Source organism: Melozone crissalis, unplaced genomic scaffold (assembly GCF_028551555.1).
Source record: "Melozone crissalis strain CALT ecotype California unplaced genomic scaffold, PUWL_Pcris_2 ptg000110l_1, whole genome shotgun sequence".
In the NCBI taxonomy this organism is placed as follows: Eukaryota; Metazoa; Chordata; class Aves; order Passeriformes; family Passerellidae; genus Melozone; species Melozone crissalis.
Genome location: NW_026535887.1, coordinates 750,397 through 770,629, shown reverse-complemented (window position 1 = coordinate 770,629; position 20,233 = coordinate 750,397). Strand labels below are relative to the sequence as shown.

The window sequence follows — 20,233 nt, the reverse complement described above, 5'->3', positions numbered from 1 at the left end:
GACTCTCGCTGGTCACAGTGACCCTGAGATGTGTTAGAAAGTCTCTTTTCCCAGCCCAGCAGTCAAAGAAGGAGTCAGAGCTCTTCAGTTCTCAGTCTCAAGGCTGTTTATTGTTTCTTATCTATAAAATTCTTTTTCCTGTCCAGCTAAGGTCCGCTCAGCAGGACAGTCAGAGGCGCAATGACCACCCTCAGGGCAGTGTTATCTTTTTATACTAAAAACTACGTGTACATTATTTTCAATTACTTCCCAATACCTATCACCTATGTTAGACACTGAGCTTCTACTCTAAACCAATCCAAAAGTGCCAACATCACAGCAGAAGATGGAGGCCAGGAAGAAGAAGGAGAAAGGCTGGACATGCCCAGATTCCTGCAACTTGTCCCCCGAACCCCCATTCTGAAAACCCAAAAAAAATCTATTTTTCACCCTGCGGTAAATTCACTATTATTCCACTTAAACCTTTGTGGCTTGTAATTCTTCATATAAAGGTTGGTATTTTTTTTTCCAAGGGTTAAATCAAAGGCACAGGGTTCTTGGGCTCTGTGCCAAGGTCTCTAAGCCCCCTGGGCAGGGGCTTGAGCCATCCAGGACAGCCAGAGGAATTTCCTGGGTTCTGACACAACCCACACCATTCTATGGTTCAATCATTTTAGTTCAGGTGCAGAAAATGCCAGAGAGGGCCTGGGGTGTCCACTGGACTCACCTGGCTGCTCTGATTCATCACATTCCCATCTCTAAAAACCTGAGTTTGCCCTCCAGGTGAACATTTCACACAATTCAGAGTTTACTGCTGTTTCCTACCGTGTGAGTGTGTTCACAGGGGTTCTTGAATTGGGGAAGAGACAAGGATCTGACTCCATGTTTCAGAAGGCTTGATTTATTATTTAATGATATATATTATATTAAAACTATACAAAAAGAATAGAAGAAAAGGCTTCATCAGAAGACTAGCTAAGCTAAGAATAGAAAGGAATGATAACAAAGGTTTGTGGCTCAGCTCTCTGTCCGAGCCAGCTGACTGTGATTGGCCATTAATTAGAAACAACCAACATGAGACCAATCACAGATGCACCTGTTGCATTCCACAGCAGCAGATAACCATTGTTTACATTTTGTTCCTGAGGCCTCTCAGGAGGTAAAATCCTAAGGAAAGGATTTTTCATGAAAAGATGTCTGCAACGCTACCCTTTGTACTTGGCACTGATAATTGGATCACTTGGTTTTGGAGGTACCATTTGTGTGTCTCCTAAGAAGATTTTATTGACTTTTTCTACCCCCACCCTGTCACCCAGTACAACTTCCACTGCTTTCAAACACTTGCCTCTCCTCAAACCCCTGAACCTGCCACTTTGGCTGTGATTGAGCTTTTTTCCTACCTGCTCTGTGCACACCAGTCCCCAGAAGAGTGTAAATAAAGCTGTCTGGCAGCAACACGTGGGCTGTGCTGACAGCTTGGTGCATTAGGCAGCCTGGATTAAAACTAATCCTGTTGTGTGCTCACAGCTCCGATACCTCAGGCACTGCTGCTCTGCTCCCCAGCGCCACTGGGGTCTGAGACACATTTCTGTGAGGGGCTCCAGGGGTTCTTGGGCTGCTCCAAGGAAGTTTTGCTGGTGGTGGGAGCACTGGGAATGCTGCTGGAGGAGAGCAGTCAGAATTCAGTGGGTGCATCCTTTGGAGTTGTGAAATACGCCAATCACTTGTTTTTAAAATTTTAAAAGTTTGATAAAATAGTAATACAATTAGAGTAATAATAATTTAGATAATTTGAATTAGGACAATATAGGACAATAGAAACAAAGAGTTACCGACAGTCTGGGTACCTTTTCTGGGCAGCACGAGCCTGAAAAAGGACCCATGTTAACAGAGGATTAACCCTTTAAAAAATAACCTGTTGCATATTCATACACCTCATACATGATGCATAAACTCCATTCAAACACAGGATTCTGTCTGGTCAGTGTCAGCTTCTTCCTCTGAATCCCAACAGCACCTTCGAGGCAGAAAGAAGTTCATTTCTTCTGATAATGGAGCAATAAATTCTCTTTCTCTGAAAGATTCAGGTGTCCTGTGGCTGCTATCTCGCTGTGAGTCCTTTCTTTAAAAAAAGTATTCTACATAACATAGTTTCTATTTTAACACTTTTTTATAACCTAAAACTATATTTACCACACTACTTAATTAATACAGCATAACTTTCTAACACAACACATATAACATTCATTTTAATATTTGCAAAAAGCCAATCATAAAATACACGCATTTCTCACAGGAGTGAAGGAGAACATTAATTTCTCCTTTCTCTTCTTTGGCCTGGTGAGCCCAAACCTGCCCCGAGCTGTGCAGAGAATGCAGAGCACAGAGCCATGGCTGTGGTGGGGAATGGCAGTGACCTGTCCCTGCAAGGGGGAAGGGGTTTGGGACAGATCTCAGTCCTGCTGCTGCTTTTTGTGCAAGCTGAGAGAACAGAGGGAAATGCTGTCACTGTCACAGAGAGCCAACTCACAAAGGGTGCTGTGGCTTCAGCCCTGTCCCTCCACGGGGGACAGAGCACAGCTGACAACACACAGCAGAGGGGAAAGAGTTCAAATGCAGAAAGGACACAACAGATGTGTTTGTTTTCCTGTTTTGTTTGTGCTCAGAGCTCCGATGGGTGCTGATAATGTGGGGGTTCCTGGGAGAATTGCTTTGTTTTGGGGCAAAAAGGTTCACTAGACCCAGTGTGTGCGCAAAGGCAGCCAGGCACCCCAATCTCTTGGGAGAGGCTTTTAGGAGGATCAGAGCCTTTCTGACACCAGCCTGTGCTGCTCCAACACTGCTCCCATCTCCTCCCAGACCACCCATTAAGCTGCTGTCTGCCAGAGAGCAGAGATTCCTGTCTCCAAAACCTCCACAGGCTCTGCTGGGTGTGCTTCCACATAACCTTCCTGGCTTCCTGCTCCTGCCTTCCCTCCATGCAGTTCCTGCTGCTTTGGCTCTCTCTGCTTGCTCTCCTCACCCCTGCACCCTCAGCTTCCCTCCTTCCCTCTCCTCTTGTTTGCTTGCTTCTCATGGCTTGAGCAATTAAGAATTTGGGGCACAAGTGGATCCTGCCTTGGACACTACCAGGATCCCTCTGCTTTGTAGCTGTAGCTTTGCAACAAGGCAGGTGTGTGACAGTGCTCACAGGGGTCTCAGGTTGAGGGAAGAGATGAGGATCTGACTCCATGTTTCAGAAGGCTGATTTATTATTTTATGATATATATTACATTAAAACTATACTAAAAGAATAGAAGAAAAGGTCTCATCAGAAGGCTAGCTAAGAACAGAATAGCAAAGAATGATAACAAAGGTTTGTGGCTCAGCTCTCTGTCTGAGCCAGCTGGGCTGTAATTGGCCATTAATTAGAACATTTAACATGGGCCAATCAAAGATGCACCTGTTGCATTCCACAGCAGCAGATAATTATTGTTTTTCTTTTCCTCTGAGGCTTCTCAGCTTCTCAGGAGGAAAAATCTTATGGAAAAGATTTTTCCTAAAAGATGTCTGCAACACAGGTATTTTGGTATGTTGCTAACAAATGGCAGAATAAGGACAAATATACCTAAATCCCATTTTGCACTTGCTGGGAAGCTGATCCCCACAGGGCTGGGGCTGGTTGGGCACCAGCTCTTACCAAATCCCAGCATGTGTTGCTGGGTTTTGTGGCCAGAGGTTTTTACTGGTGTGGATTAATGTGCCTTTGCAGACTGGTGGTGCTGTTTTCCCCTGCCACATCTCAGAATTGTGCTGAAAAGTGGGGAAAAGCGGGCAAAAGTCTCCCAGCCTGCTGCCGTGTGACCACACCAAGTTTTGGCATCTCAGTGCCAACTGCACAGGCTGCCTTGCATGGATGGAATGCCAAATTCCAGGCAGATTATGCTGGAACAAGTGCTGCCAGGGGTTATCTTTGTCTTTAAGTGGTAAGAGGAAATGCTGCAGCTTTCCTGAGCCAGATAGGGTAGCTCAGTTTTGCAGAGCTGAGATATTCTGGTGAGCCAGGGGAGGTGATAACCAGCTGGCAGGGGCTGCAGTAAGCACATGTAATAGATACAGAACCATTATTGTATGTTAGCAATACAAATATGCTTTTCCTTATTTCTTGGTGAGTGCCCCGTTGGAAACATTCATATTTAATTAGCATTGATTCTTTTTGAGTGAGTTGCTTTAAAAGATGGGGTGATGGAGCCCCTGTCTCTTGCTCAGACAGTATCACATAACCAGCCCTTCACTTCATCAGCACAATGAAATAATTCTGTTCAGCACTGACAAGTTATGCTGTTGTAGTGAAAATGGTGACTTGAAATTTTCAAACTGTTTCTGGTAGCTGTGTGGGTAAGGCTTGGCAGGGAGCACGTTGCAGATTATATTTTAATTATTTATTTGTGTTTATTTTATTTTATAGAAGAGTGTGCAGGTACTGACTGGTCCTTATAGAGAAGAGGGTCAGTATCAAGCATGAGGCAACTTTTCTGTCTCCTCCTGTCCTCTGTCCCAGATTTAATATTCTGCTTTTCCAGGTGACCCTCCACAAGCTGCTGCCTGGATTGGCCAGTGTATCCTCTACTTGCTGATAATGGTTTTTGAGAAGACTGTGATTAGCCTTGTCCTGCTTATCCCTGGTTGGACAAAGGTAAGCAATGTTTTTCCAGCTGTAGCTGTTGTGGTTTCTTTTTGCTTTGCCTGATTCATGGTTCCCATTATTGAAGGCCTTTAATCCTCACACTTATTGGCAGCACTCTGTAATCATTAGATATTACTTAAATTTTGGGAAACATGACTTTTATAATTGTTTGGCTTCTGGTGCATTCTCTTGCTAGTCAAAAGCTAATGGAATAATGTTTTAATTTTCTTTCCCATTCTTGGAAGGCTAAAAGGGGCTGGGCTGGCAGCTGAGCTCCTTCAGTTCTGCCAGAGGATTTCTATGTTATTCTGTCAAGTCAGTCCATGTAGGTGTTTTGTGATCCCGTGCCTAAACTGGGGGATTAGAGATTCATTTGAGAAGTGCTACATGAGTAGTGTGTTGTCTTTTCCTGCTCAGCTGCTTCTGTATGCCAGCAATGTTAATTGTGTTGATCAGAAGTTTATCTTTAAAAAATAAAAATGATAATAACCTGTGGGGCTTTTAGGCACTTACCTGTTGGCAGGTTGGTGTGATGGGTGTAAAAACCTAATTCTAAGAGCTTGGAGTCCTCTTCCAGCAGGCTCTGAGGTGCCAGGCACTGTGTGTAATTTCACTGAGGAGTTTTCTCCAGCAGTCTGGGAGCATTTATCTCTTCAAGGGTTGTCCTTCAAACCCAGTAGCCCCCAGTGCTCACACTTGGATGTGAACTTGTCCAGCAGCACCAATCCAGATCCAGAGAAGCTGCTGGACTCCTCTCCATGATTACTGCTCATGGCTGGTGTCCTTGTTCTGCAGATGAGCTCCAGGGAGCCAAGGGAAGTCCTACCAGTTGTTGTCATGGATAGTTACACTGAAATACTTGTTTCTGTACAAAGTCACATGTTTGGCAGCTGGGCTGAGGGAATATCCTGTGTCATCCTTTAAGAGCTGGGTTGAAGCACAGGCTGCAGAGCTCTGGCTGCTCATGTGAGAAGACAAGCAGTTTTCATCAAAGATCTTACAACAGAGCTCTTCAAACAATGCTAAAGTGTTCTAAATAATGTTATAAATAATGTTAAACTGTTCTAAATGTTTTGTCCTCTGCAGCTTCAGCAGATCCTCCTGGGTTACATCCCAAGCCCTCAGCTGGAGCTGGTCCTGGTGATGTTTGTTGTGCCTTTCATAGTCAATGTAAGAGGTGCTTCTGCAGGTGCTGGGGGGGGTGGTTTTGGAGATTTCAGTGCACCCTCATGGGAGGGCACAGGGAGTGGCTGGGGACAGGCTCAAAGTGCTGGGACAGGGTGCAGGGGTGTGCAAAGAAATCTGTGGGTCACAAATCTGTCACTGCCACAGTCTCTGTTCCCAATTCCCTTCCCTTTCTCTGAGCTGCTGTGGGGCTGACTCTTCACTTCTTGGAGGAAAGCTGGGTCCTGTTAGGTGAGAGCTCATCTCAATGGCATGAGGATGCCCAAAACCCTTTAATGTCCTATAGGATGGGTTGTAACCCTGACAGTCCAGTCATTTGGCTGGATGTCAGATTGTATTATAGCAATACAAGGTGCTCAGGGTTATTCAGAACTGTTGTTCTTCTCAAAACTAGTTTGACAAAACCCTCTTGAAAGCTCAGCTCTGCTTTCCTGGTTCCCCTGATTCTGGGTAATCCTTGAGCTGCTGCCCAGTTCCTGCTGAGGTGGGCAGTGGGAACAAGGTGCTAACACTCAGATGCTCCCTGGACAAAAAGGGAGTTGAGCTTTGAGCTTTCAGCTCATCCCATGCACATTCCAATGGATGCAGCACTGGCAAAGTTGGATTGATCTGCCTCTCTCCACCATCCCAAGCTGCATTTCCACATAGGAAAGAAAATTCTGGTCCTCAGAGAACTGACCAGGGGTTCCTGGTTCAGGCAGATGAGCTTTGGATGGAGCTTGGTTCAGGGGTTATGTTCTGGTGGAAATTCAGCCTATTGTAGTCTTATTTAATCTGGAAACAATAGGACTTGTGTAAGAAGGGACTTAAAGAATTGGACTCATCCAATCCACATGGACACAATTGATGCAGGGCTGGTTTGGATGTGAGGTTGATCAAGGCTGGATGTCTGGAGAACCCAAGAGGAGAAGAGAGATCTGTGATTGATTGACTCTGCATTTTGGTCTCTGCAATCTGCTGATGTAACTTCTTTCCCCCCAAGGCCATTATGTTCTGGGTTGTGGACAGCTTGATCATGAGGAAATACAAGCAGAAGGATGCCCTAGACATCAATGGATCCACAGAAACCCCTCGGGCCAGGAGGACTGAGGAATCTCAGGTGAGACCAGGGATGCAAATTTGTGTTTCAGACCAAGATGCAGATTTGTGGGATGGTCTGTGTGTTTTACCACAAACCTGTAACAGGACATCACATTGCCTGGGCCTGGGGTGGTGTTTCATGGATGTGGGTGATCACCCAGCAAAGTCAAATTCACTCTAACCATGAGCAGTGTCACAGACACTGCAATGTTGCTGAAATACTGCCCTGGATGATGACAATGATGGGGGGATGAGCTGGCTTCTGCACTGATCTGTGTGTGCAGGCTAAAACTGCCCCTCTGAGCTTTGCTGTGTTTAATTGTAATTAATTTTGGCTGGGAAGAGCTTACTTTCCTCTCTGTAATTGTTAGCATCCCTTTTAAAGGAGAAGGCTTAGCTGGGAATCCTATTTTGGTATTTGGTATTTTGTATTTTTGGTATTTTTTCAACCAGATTATTGTCCCTTAGCTGGAGGAGGCTGTGTTTGTGTAGTCTGAGCCCGACAGTTGAAAGTTATGGTGGGGGAGGAAATGCTGCAGTTCCAGCAGACTTTGAGATGACTTTGTTCATCTTAATCATGTGTGGTTTGTTGGGTGGGTGGTGTCTGCTTCTCACTCACCTCTGGGCAGAGTCCACACTCCTGGTCCCTGGGAGGAATTCCCTTCCTTTCTCCTGGCACCCAGGCCTGGTTCCAGTGTGCTCTGTGTGTATCTGCTGATATCCTGCAGCTCACTGGTGAGACTCACCAAGATAAGATAATTTCTGGCAATCCCAGCCTGGCTCCTGCAGGAGCTCCTGCTGAGGAATTCAGGGTGAACAGAAATAGCTGTTGCTCTCTGAGTTCTTTCCTAAGGAGTAACTCAGCTCTTGTGCTCTCCACTGGAACACTGCAGGTGTCTGGGAGCTCTCTGGGACAGCATGAGGGGCTGTGAGGATCAAGCCTCAACATATCCCCCCTTGTGAGAGAGGGAAGTGCTGTGATGCCCACTTCAGAGATTAAAAAATTGGAATTTACAGTCCATGACTTGCCTTTGCTCTTGGGGCAGCAGGAGCACAAACTGTTTTCCCATGTCTTGTCCTACTGTATTTAAAGTCTGTGGTTAAACTCTCATTTCAATGTGGGTGTAGAAGCCTAGGGTTTGTTCTTGCCTCCTAACAAGTGTATAGAGACTAAAGAACATTAATGACCTTTAATTTTCCACTGAAATTACTTATTCCCAACTTGTTGTTAACTGGTGAGTGGCCCTTTCAGTCATCTGGTAACATGAGCCTGTCCAGCAGCATAAAACACACACAGCCTTAGCTCCAAAGCTTGTTTTTTATCTTTGCCGAATGAAAGCTTCACTGCAGTGTTCACTGTACAATATTTATTGTGAAATGGGTAACTGAGAAATCCTCTTCTGGCAGCTCAACAGGCAGGAGATTTCAAGCAGTGGAAACAATTCCCACAACCTGCCACTTTCTGTCAAAGGTTTCTCTTACCTTCCAAGGACCTGACTGCTTTTCGCTGCAGACTTCAGCAAACATTCAACAATGTGCAGCTCATCTGTTCATGCTGAACCCTCTGATCCATCCCTGCAGTACCAAGGGATTGGTTTCTCCTCTCAGCACTCTGCAGGGATTGCCTCCTTCAGGCTCAGACACGTTCCTGTGCCTCTGGCCAACAAATATCTTGGGCAGAGAAGGAAGTTTAGGAAGAAATACAGAAGTGGGTGACCTGTTTTCCAACTCTTTCTTGGCACTGGGCCTTGAGGAATAGCCTTAAGCTCCTGCTTCAGGTGTCAGCCTCTTGAGCTGTGAACTACAGATCGTGTTTGACTGCCTGAGCCCTACAGCTGCATTGACTGGAATTTAGGCTCAGAAGCAGCAAATGAGCATTTGCTGGGCTTGTTGCTGCTAAATCACCTGTTCAAGTGGGGGAATTTCAGCCCAGGGCAGGAGGAAGAGGGGCTGAGCAGAGCTGGTGTGTCCCCCAGGTTTATCAGGGCTCATCGGGGCCGTCTCGCTGCAGGCGCCACCAGCTCCCACTCACTGCTGGCTTCAATTTCAAACCTCTGCCTATCTCACCAAGGCAGTGTCAGTATTGTCACATGAACCAGCAGCTTGTGCTTGGAGAAGGAGGGGCACAGATAGAGTGGGCTGAGTTAACCTGTTAGAGGCCCACGCTCTGTGCTTTCCCCAGGGCAGCAGGAGAGCTCAGCTCCGTCCTTGGCTCCTTGGTGGAGCAGCAAGAAGAAACCCAGCAGCAGCAATCCTGGAGGAGGATTGGACCCTCCTGGAGAAGGATTGTACCCTCCTGGAGAAGGATTGGAGCCTCCTGGAGAAGGATTGGAGCCTCCTGGAGGAGGATTGTAGCCAGGTGGGGATCAGTCTCTTCTCCCAGGAGAACTAAAGGGAACGGCCCCAAGTTGCATCAGAGGAGGTTTAGATTAGATATTAAAGAAAATTTATTTACTGAAAGGGTGGTCAGGCACTGGCACAGGAACTGGCTCATCCTTTGGTGAACCAGAGGATGATCTTTTACTACTTCTTTTGCAGTGAATCCCTGAAAGGGACAAACTCCCTCTTATGGTTGGAAGAATTTCATCCTTCTTTCCTTCCACATCAGTCTTTAACTTTGTGTTGTTTCAGTCGCCTGCCCTGCCTTGCAAATGTTCATGGAGTAATTTTTTTCCCCCTCTTGTTTGATAGAAAAGGATCTCTTGAATGCCAGTTTGCATCCAGTGCTGTTCAGCCTGGGGAAATTATTTCATCTGCAAGGCCCTTATTTTTGCTTTGTATGTGTCCTGCCCTTCACCCAAGGCTTTTTTCCCTTGCCCTTGTAACTCCCATGAACTCTAGATCTTATCAATGATTTCTTTGTTTCCTCCACTCAGGAAAACAAGTCAGTTTTAATAATGTTTTATTTGATCTTTTTTCAGTTGTGTTTTTTTTCCCCCAGGGAGGTGGATGAGTTTCTGTTCCTTTCCTGAAGGATTACATTTTTAGAGACAATCCTTAAAGCAAAAGTCCACTAACAGTGGTACTTGTGAGAAAAATTAAGGGGAAATCAGAGGCTGGAAGGAAAGTTAATATACTGCATGAGGGCCTGCCTTTGGTCAGGATGGAGTTCAGCACCTGTGCTAATTCCCTTCATAAGGAACTCTGTATTTTGGCACTCATTAGATGAAGATGCTGATAGACACCGATACAGTGCTGCTTACTTATATTGAAACACTTAAAAAGTCCAAGAGCAAGTTGGATTTTGCTGAGAAAAGATTTTATTTTTGATTTTTTTTTTTATTTTTAATTAGCTCAAACTCATGGTGAACTCAGGTGCCAGGAAGATAAATGGAGGTGGACATGGAGGTGCTTCTAGAAGGAAACTGTTCCACTTCACAGTCCTCTTGACTGGTGGCAAATCCCTCTGTGGAATGTGAGGTGTTTGAGGACTGCTGAGTGAGGCAGCAGCACATTGTCCCAGGATGGAAAACCATGGGCAGAGAAGGAAGTTTATGAGGAAATACAGAAGTGGCTGACTTGTTTTCCAGCTCTTTCTTGGCACTGGGCCTTGAGGAATGGCCACAGGTCCCAGCTGTGCCACCAACCCTCTGTGATCCTGACCTGGAGGCATCTACAGTGACAGAGCCTTGTCCAAGCTGTTCTGAAAACTCCCAAACTGGAGCTGGGCTTGCAGATGATACCTGAGGGTGTGTCCTGTGTCTGTCATGGCAATGAGGGGCTCTCTCATGGTGCTGCTTCCTGGGGAATTGTGGAAAGGTTCTGGGGGACTGTTGCTGGTGTAGCTTCCTGTAATTGAGGTGTTGGGGCATGGCTTGGACTTGATGATCTTGAAGGTCTCTTTTGTGAATTCTGTGCAGTGTGTGGTGGGCAGGTGGCAGCCTGGATGGTTCCAGGCTGGAATCTAGTACTGGTAGTACTTCTACCAGGCTAGAATCCTGTACTGGATCCAGTACAGATCCCTGCTTGGCTGCAAAGGGATTTGAGTTTTCAGCTGAAATCACCAATTCAACAGGCCCCACAACCTGCCTGTCAGAGCTCAGTGAGTTCACAGTGCTGCCTGTGAGTAATTACACACACATTTCTTCAGGTCCAGCAGCATCACAATATTAATGTGATAAACAGAGGAAATCTTCACGTGAGTGAGAGAGATGGAAATGTGCCAGTGTGTGTCCTGAACCAAACAAAAATTCCTTGAGACCAATGAGGGGGACAACAAGAGAGCTTAATCCGCTCTGCTGCTGTCCTTTGGGTGTCTGACTGTGAGGAGGAGGAGGATGGAGGGGCTGGGGTGTGCGTGAGGGTGGGGAGTAAGAAATCTTCCCCTGCGGCTCCGCTGCTGCTTTGAAGTCACACTGACTCACTGGAGTTGTGTTAGTTTTGTTTTTCCTGTTTGGTGCTTTTGTTGCTGTGGTGACTGGCCCTGTGGTGCTGCCTGAGTGCTGACAAGTGGAGGGCTTGTTAATTCACAGCTGTGTGTGGAGATACAGATAGGAGTGATTCCCCCTGCTCCTGGTTTTGCCCAAGGGATCCTGAGCTCTGTTGGGAACGGTCTGTGGGTGAGCAAAGTCCATGAAAATCCATCCCTGGACTTGAGTCTTGGAGCTGGAAGGCTGCTGAGTCAGGCACAGGGAGATTTCATGGTGACAGTGCAGCTTCTCTTGCTGAAATGTGGGTGTTTGAGGAGATGAGGATGGGATGGGGTTCAGCAAACAGCCTGGTCTGATGAGGAGCAGCTGAGGGCATGCAGGAGAAAAGGAGGCTCAGGGGTGACCTTATTCCTCTCTAAAACTGCCTGAAAGGAGGTTGTAGCCAGGTCTCTTCTCCCAGGTAACAAGAACAGAAGGGAACAGCCCCAAGTTGTGCCAGAGGAGGGTTAGATTGGATATTAAGGAAAATTTATTTACTGAAAGTGTGGACAGGCACTGGCACAGGCTGCCCAGAGAAATGGTGGAATCACCATCCCATAGAAGTGTTGAAGAAACATGTAGATGTGGTGCTCAGGGACATTCAGGTTTACTGGTGAGACTGGCAGTACTGAGTTAATGGTGGGACTCAGCCTGGAGGTCTTTTCCAACCTTGAGGATTCAGTGATTCCAACCTGTCCAGCCATGAATATTATCCGTGCACATTGCTGGCTGGCTAGAATTGTGTTTCACCTCTTCTGCTGAAACCCAATGCCAGCCATCTCCTTGATAAAATCCAGCCTTTTTCCTCTAACAGAGGATGTGGCTGCCCACACGTGGCTCTGTCTGCACCTTGCAAATGCTCCAGGCTGATGGCAGCCAGTTCAGAGCAGCCCATGGTGTAGAGTTAACTGTTGAGGGTGTAGGGATCCTTTGGGTCTTCCAGCAAGATAAAAAATGTGGATTTTGGCCTCAAACACCAGTGAGAGGTGTCAGTGCTGTGCTTTGGCGCCCAGGAGCTGTGCTAAGTGGAAATGAGGGGCTGCCGGGTTAGGCCACCCCTCCTGAGCTGACTCCATGGCTGAGCCTGCAGCCCTGCTTGCCCTTCTGGCTGAGCTGTGGAGGTGACAAGGTGCTGGGGGCCTGGGAAAAGGTCTACATGAGGTACAGCTGTTCCCAAAATGTGTGGCCTCGTTTTTGTACATCTCCACTGAGGCCTCAGCCAGGCCTGGGCATCCATGTGTGAGTTGTGTCCCATGGGATCAGAGCCTTCAGCTGCCTGTTCTGCTCTCAATGAAGGGGCTGGGACACCAGATGGTTGTGGTGCCTGTGCCCAAATCTCTTTGGCTGTTGTTGGAGAGATGATCTAGATGACTTTGAGGCCTTACCCATGTGCCGGAGTGTAGCCATGATATTTTATGAAAAATCCTTTCCTTGGGATTTTTCCTCCTGAGAAGCTGAGAGACCTCAGGAGCAAAATGTAAACAATGGTTATCTGCTGCTGTGGAATGCAACAGGTGCATCTGTGGTTGGTCTCATGGGGTTGTTTCTAATTAATGGCCAATCACAGTCAGCTGGCTCGGACTCTGTCTGAGACACAAGCTTTTGTTATCATTCGTTCTTTTTCTATTCTTAGCTAGCCTTCTGATGAAATCTTTTCTTCTATTCTTTTAGTATAGTTTTAATGTAATATATATCATAAAATAATAAATCGGCCTTCTGAAACATGGAGTCAACATTCTGGTCTCTTCCCTCATCCTGGGACCCCTGCAAACACCACCACACCAGAGAGGATTGTATCTGGCAGCAGACCCCTCTGTAGGAATGTTTGACTCATTCAGCAAGCAGAATTGAGAAGCTCTGAGGCCTTTGATTCCATCTGTCTGTTCTCCTTTTCAGGTATTGCTCTCTCCAGACATGGATTTTGATCAGTCTGAAAGCGACCAGGACATTCCAGGGCTCTGGGGAACCAGCCAGAAGATGAAGCAGCCCAGCTACCAAGTGGTCATCTGACAGCAGCAGGACAAGGGAGTGGAGGAAGGAGCAGCACTGTGATCCTTGAGCTGGCCAAGGAAGGGCAGGGTGGGGAAAAATGGGTGTCCCTTGTGGATCTGCAGAGATCCTTTTGCCTGCCTCATCTTGGATTTATCCTGCAATTGTGGATGCTGTCTGTGCATCCTGGACAGGCTTGAGCAGTATCTGCTTTACCTGTTTCCCCCACACGCAGGCACGTTGAGGTTGGGGATACAGGGATGGATTTTCCCTGGCTGGACAACTGGGTGTGACTTTTTTCCTTTTGTCAGGGCTAGAGACTGAAATGAAAATATTGTCTGGTTTTTTAATAGAAAAAGAAAGAAAAAAAAAAGCTCTATTCTGTAGTACCTGAACTGTGACACTTTTATATGCACAATGCTCAAAAGAATTGGTTTGCAATATGTATTTAAATGTCTTGAATTGGGAAGCTTGTCGCAGTGGATCTGATTCTTTTTACTGTTTTATAAGGAATCCAATAAATCTTTGAGCTAAAATTGCTTCATAGATTAAATGCCTTCATGTGCTTAATGCTCTGCACAACCCCAGTGCTGTGAAAGGGAGGAAGGGGAGAAAGGGAGCTATTGAGATCTTTTCTGACAGGTGAGATTGTGTTTCTGCAGCAGGGCTGGTCTGGTAAACCTAAAGATGAAGAGCTTGAGCCACAGAGGTTGGTTTGGGTTGCAGGAGCTGCTTCAGTGTAAAGCTCTGATGCTGCAGCCTGTGCTGGGCTCCAGAGCAGACTCAGAGATAGATCCCAGTCAGCACCTTACAAGGGAGTGTTTACTGGAAGCTGACAGCTCCCCTTTTACTCAGTTTAAAATAAACAGCTGGAATGTCTGCAGGATCTGATTCAAGCTGTGTCTGCAGCCCCATTAGCCAGCCCTGTTTTGGGGTAAGGAAGGACCTGGGGTGGTGCTGCTGCCCCTGGCTCACCCCAGGGCTGGCACTTTCTGCTCCAAGTGTGCAGTGCAGGGCCTTGCCCTGTTTGCCTTCCTCTGTATTTGTCCATAAACACAAAAATGCAAAACACTTTGCAGCTGTCCTGGGGAGAGAGGGAGCACAGAGCAGCTGCACCAGCCCACTCCCAGGCTGGATGCAGACACAGCTGTGCAGAGACCCAGCCAGAGCCCAAATGGGGGGATAATCCTTGGAGCAGGGATCCAGGATCCCTCATGGAGCCTTAGACAGCCTTTGCTTCTTGCAACACAACTCCCCTTAAGTGATGGGTGGGAATGTTCTTTTATTTTTCCTTTTTCCCTTGTATTTTCCCCAAGAAAACAGCCCTTGTTAAGGAGTGAAAATTAAGGGATTTGGATTTTCTAACTTGGATGGATTTAGATGTGACGGCTGAGCTCGGAGCATGAGAAGATATTTGGTGGGGGGTTTTTCTGGGGTTTGGTTTGTTGTTTTTCTCCTGACTTCAAAGTGGTTTGAAGCCTTAGATGCAAATCAAAGTCTGGGATGCCCCTCAGTGAGCGAGACACGCTTGGCTACACTTGCAGCTGTGCAGCTTTAAACTGTTTTTCTGGAAATTAAGTCTTTTTTTTTTGTTTTTCTTCCTTAATGAAGGGTCAAAATCCTACTTCTGCTGGCACATCAAAAGCTTTTGGAACACATGGCACACAGCTCTCTGAATGGATTATTTATATTGCTCAGTGCAGTTGGTTTCAGAGCACAACTTCTGCTTGTCTGGGGGGTTCTGCACTGGTAAGGGGTGGAATAACTCCTGTGCTATGCAAGGTTTTGACTGGAAATAGATGAAAACAGCTTCCTTATTGAAAACTTGCTCCCATGTTTGAGCAACACTGGTATTTTGGAGTTTTGCTTTTGCTATGGGGCTGCACAGTGCAATGCTGCAGTGGGTGGAGAGTGCAAATTTGGACAATGCAATGTCCTTGTCCTAAACTGGACTGTGAGGGACATGATCTTCATTTCAGCTCTTAGTTTAGGCTGAGAAGGTTCACAATTGGCAATAGCAGGAGAAGTAAAATGTGGGGGAAGGTTCTCCCCCCCAATCCTTGTGAAGCCAGTGCTGCCCCAGCAGCCCTGTTCCCATCTCTGAAATGGTGCCATGCAATCCATGCAATTGTTTCCATTGCACTCCAGAGTGAGTGCTCAGCCTCATTCCTGAGCTGTCTGAGCAATGTGCAATCACTGGGCACATCCCTGTGAATCCAAGTGCTCTGTGACACTCTTGGAGATGGGAACAAATGCAACTTGACTGCAATGACTGCACAGAGGTCTGGGAGCTCTCTGGGACAGCATCAAGGGCTGTGAGGACCAAGCCTGAACATATTCCCCCTAATATTCTCAATATTCTCATATTCCTCCCCATATGAGAGAGGGAAGTGCTGTGATGCCCACTTCAGAGCTGAGAAAAATTGGAATTTACAGTCCATAGTCTTTGCTCTTGGGGCAGCAGGAGCACAAACTGTTTTCCCATGTCCTGTCCTACTGTATTTAAAGTCTGTGGTTAAACTCTCATTTCAATGTGGGAGTAGAAGCCATGGGTCTGTTCTTGCCTCCTAACAAGTGTATAGAGACTAAACAACATCAGTGACCTTTAACTTTCCACTGAAATTACTTATTCCCAACTTATTGTTAACTGGTGAGTGGCCCCTTCAGTCACCTGGTAACATGAGCCTGTCCAGCAGCATAAACCACACACAACCTTAGCTCCAAAGCTTGTTTTTTATCTTTGCCAAATGAAAGCTTCACTGCAGTGTTCACTGTAAAATATTTATTGTGAAATGGATAACTGGAGCCTTCAGGAGACCTTGAGTATATTGCTCCAGGTGCTTCATCGGGCTTGATCCTTGTTACCTTCAGGCCCTGAAAGAAATGTGTTTCCTTGGCTGGAGGAGGAGAAAAGAGGAGCAATGATGAATTATCAGCAGTAGGTGTGTGTTTATATAAATTATATACATATCTATATACAGAGGAGAGGAGGGAGAGCCTGAGCCATCCCTCCCCTTAGCAATACACGTGGACAGCACAATGTGGGAGGAGAGGGGAGGTTTCAGTAAGGACAGCATGGAGACACCTGCCAAACCCTGGGGTGTCCAGAGATCCCCTGTCATTTTCCTGTTTTCTCCATGCCAGTGAAACGGGAGGTTGTTTGGGTGTGGTCCTGGGTGATTTCCTCCTCTTCTTGGGCAGAGGAGTCAGCTTCACAGCTGTTCTTCCTCATCTCTTCCTGGCCCACAAGCAAACTGCAGAGCATTAAACCTTATTATTACTATTATTTAGTGTTATTATTCCACACTCAGGACTGTGCTGAAGGTCTTGTCTTCAGCTCTCCCTCGCAGGAGAGCTATTTCTCAAGATAGCAGGGCCCAAAGCAGTAGTTTCTTCTTTATGTTCTGTTCCAAAGTACGAGCCTTGGCAGGAGTTTTGTGCTAGCTGAGCTCTCTGTAAGGATCTTCCAGAGTGCAGTTCAGTCTTGCTGGTTGCTTTTGGCTGTTTGCAGGCAGCACATGGTGTGAGTCAAGAAACCATGCTTGCCACCTGCTCTGCTGCCACGGTGCTCGCAGCACTAACGAGCTGATCAAGCAACTGGAAAATCACCACCCCACCCCCAGCAGCTGGAGCTCCAACAGCAACAATATGATTTAATTGTTAAATATGGAAAAAAAAAAATAAAAATCAGTCAAGATTGAACCTATTTCTGTGGGTCCCTGGCAACTGTTTTCTCCTAACACATGGATGTCATTTAATTCCTGGAGATGCTTCCACACCCAGCCTCCCTCCTTTTCAATTCTGGAAAGGCAGCGTGTTCATGAGCTCAGTTTGGCCTTGCCATGAAAATGTCTTTGTGGTTGTCAAGTCCCCTTTGGACAAGCTCTTTGCTAAAACTCCCCCGTGGCTGATCTGCAGCATTGCTCAGTGATGCCTCACTTTAAAACACAGCACAGCCTTGCAGTTTTGGGTTTGGAGCACCACCTGCAGTGGGGGTGGCTGGCAGACCCTTCTGTAACCTCCTGCTGCCAAATTCCTGCTGCGCACAAATTCCTGCAGGGTAAGGAAGGAGAAGAAGCCAGGGGAAATTGGGATGAAAATTTTTTGACAATGTGGAATAAATAAAGACTTCCTCCCTGATTACAAAAGCAGCTAGAGTCGTCTAGTAGAAATTCAGGAGGCTGCTTTGTAGGCTCACAAGCTGTTGTGGGTGCTGAGTTGTCATCCCTTAGGAAGTTTTAGCCTTTGCTGAGCAGGAGGGGTGTGATGCTCAAGGACATGGCAGATCACAGTGGAACTTTGTTTCCTCCTGAGGGAATCAAGACTCAAGAAATCACCAACCCTGCAATGTTATTTAAATTGAATTATGCCGAATTAACTGCTCCATGGAATGGGAGCCTGCACCATTGCTGTTGCTGCTGAGGACCAGAGGTGCTTTTTAAGCACACAGCCTGTGCACCAAGACTGCAAAAAACCCCATCGAGGTTTTCACCACTGTTTTAAGGGTATGTAGTGATTCAGGGAAGGTCATATTTAGTGGCAAATCCAGACCTCATCCCACTAACCAGGAAAGCAATACCCTCCTGTGACCTGTTGATTTAAGGTTTTGATTTTGTTTGATGCTAATGGGTCATTGCAGATGAATATCCACCCACCTCTCCTCTCTCTTTTTGTCTTTCTCTCCTTTCCCCATGGACCAAGGTTGGAGCAGGTGCTCCAAGTCACTTCTTTGCAAAGCCTACCACCTCAACAGGCACTGTTCTGTATGATCTGCCTTTCATGGGGCGACTCACCAGCCCCAGGGGGCTTTGCACAGATCCCTGCATGGGTTTATTTTAAGGCCAGCAGCCTCTGCACTGTTCACTGGGTCATTTCTCCCTCCCTTCCCACTGAGAGAGCATCAATCATGCCTTTAACCACGTCCTTTCCCCCAGCCTTCTTTTTCTTCAGGAATTTGATGAGCGTTCATTTAGCATGAGAGAGCAACAACTGATTTCCAAGGACAAAATCCTTGGTTTCTTTGGCACCAAAAGATAAGGAAACACTCATAAGCTGCCTAGAACAGGCTTCAGAAGGGACCTGCTATCCCACATGCTGCTGCAATGCATTGCTGTGACCAGTTTTAAAAGCTGTTGATTGTCCCAAAGCTGGTCCCTGTGTCGAAGGGATGAGAAGCCAAATAGTCCTGGTAGCTCCCATCGATCAGTTTGTCCGCGTTGTTTTTGGCAAACCAGCACTCGACCTCCTGCTGCCCATTGTAGATCCTCCTCTGCTTCCACACCACGGGAACCAGCCTCCCCTTCACCTTCAGGGTGTTTGTAGGGTTTGCCTTCAACGCCTCTGTTTGGTTCTGCCCGACCTCCCGATGACTCGTGTTCAGGGATTCCTGGAGAAGTTTAACTTCATGGCTCAAGAACTGACCTGCAAGGCAAGATAGAATAAGAGTCCATGACTGGCTGATTTGTGCCTGTTTATAAATTGTTGTGGTTTGGTGGTTTGTTTGTTTTTTGGGGTTTTTTTTGGTAGGATGCATTTGAGGATTCTCAGCCTACGGATCTCCTCTGCAAGAGCAGGATGAGTCTTGTTCCTGTGATTCATTTCTAAATCCCACAAACACAGAGGTTAGAATAAAACCCTATTTATTTTTTTTCCATGAGTCACTAAAGAGCTAAAGAGGTTTTTTAGCTGTCAGTAGTAAGCTCCCTTCTGTGGGACATGGTTACTAGAGGTAAATAACCCACACAATGTCCATCAGCAAGCAAAAAGTCCTAGGCCTGAAGATTCAAATTCTCTTCCCTTGCCTTCTTGGGAGAAAGTCCTTCTAGGCCAAACCTAAGTGTGGATTTAGAAGTTTGTGAGAGTGGCCTGAGTCCAAAACCCCACTCCTAAGGGACCTTCTCCTCCTTCACCTGGGGATGTCTGAGTGGCACAGAAACTATGGCAGAAGTTTTAGAGTTCTGCACTGTACATGACCAAAAACATCAATACTGCTTGTTGGCTGAAAGGACACAACCATCTGGTGATCTAAAGCCTAATTCCTTCAAAAGTTAAGGGTGACTCTTCTTTCATTTCACATTTGAAAAAAAGGGGCAACAAAAATTTCTTGGGGAAGATTTGGTTTCTGTCTGTACTTGGGAGCATCAAGCACATGTATTCTAATAGGAACTGTACTGAACAATCATTAAAATAGTGGAAATGTGAAAACCAGACACATCTGGGATAGGGAGAGATAGCTCCTACAGGGAAAGACAGCAGAGGAGCTGGAGGTACTAGAAAGAGAGAAGTTGTTTGAGAGAGGATGTGAAAGTCTCACCTGGGAACTTAATCCCCACCTGCCTTGCTCTTTCCCTCCTGTCTCTGCTCAGAAACACCATTTTTGTCTGATTTACAGCTCTGAACCTGAGAACCTGCCACCTACCCAGTAGCCCGTGGGAGTCAGAAGAGAGGCCTTTACTGTTGGAGATGTAGAACCCCAGGTGATTCCTCTGGTATGGGGCTGGCTTCTTGTAGTGGTGGATGAGGATGACGAAGCTGATGGAGTCCCGGATGGTCACGGTGATGTTGGAGAAGGCAGAGATGGACACCTCCAGGCTCCTGCTCCTCACCACAGCACTCCGGCCACAGGACAGGACAAGCCTCTCCCCATCATCCAGGATGACCCTCTTGGGTGTGATCTCCAGGTAAGACCTCTCTGGCTTGTTGCTGAGGATGGTGATGGTGCTGAAGTAAGTCCGGTGCTTCTTGTGGCCGTTGGGCGGTGCGGGAGCTCCGATTAACTGTCCGTTCACAGTTACACCTTGCAGGAAAACAATCAAAAAATTGTTCTAAGTGAAAGCTGGAACCCAGGATCACAGGGCCACAGAACAGTCTGAGCTGGAAGGGGCCCAGCAGGAACAGGTCTATTGTCTCAATGACACAAGCCTTG

At 46.7% G+C, this 20,233-nt stretch overlaps 2 protein-coding genes across 3 annotated transcripts in view; one reads left to right on the top strand and one right to left on the bottom strand.

Annotated features, from left to right (window-relative positions):
* The window catches only part of LOC128947918 (store-operated calcium entry regulator STIMATE-like), a 36,768-nt gene extending 23,160 nt beyond the window's left edge, over positions 1-13,608 (top strand). Inside the window, exons 5-8 of the mRNA XM_054292442.1 lie at positions 4,542-4,654; positions 5,732-5,815; positions 6,813-6,929; positions 13,216-13,608. Coding sequence (XP_054148417.1) covers positions 4,542-4,654; positions 5,732-5,815; positions 6,813-6,929; positions 13,216-13,329 — 428 coding nt within the window. The 3' untranslated portion in view covers positions 13,330-13,608. The remainder of the gene's footprint in view (positions 1-4,541; positions 4,655-5,731; positions 5,816-6,812; positions 6,930-13,215) is intronic.
* Positions 13,609-16,075: 2,467 nt separating this feature from the next.
* The window catches only part of ITIH5 (inter-alpha-trypsin inhibitor heavy chain 5), a 49,243-nt gene continuing 45,085 nt past the window's right edge, over positions 16,076-20,233 (bottom strand). For both annotated transcript variants that reach the window (XM_054292406.1, XM_054292405.1), the window contains exons 13-14: positions 19,727-20,104; positions 16,076-18,729 (exon numbers count right to left, since the gene is read on the bottom strand). In XM_054292406.1, coding sequence (XP_054148381.1) covers positions 18,431-18,729; positions 19,727-20,104 — 677 coding nt within the window. In that variant the 3' untranslated portion in view covers positions 16,076-18,430. The remainder of the gene's footprint in view (positions 18,730-19,726; positions 20,105-20,233) is intronic.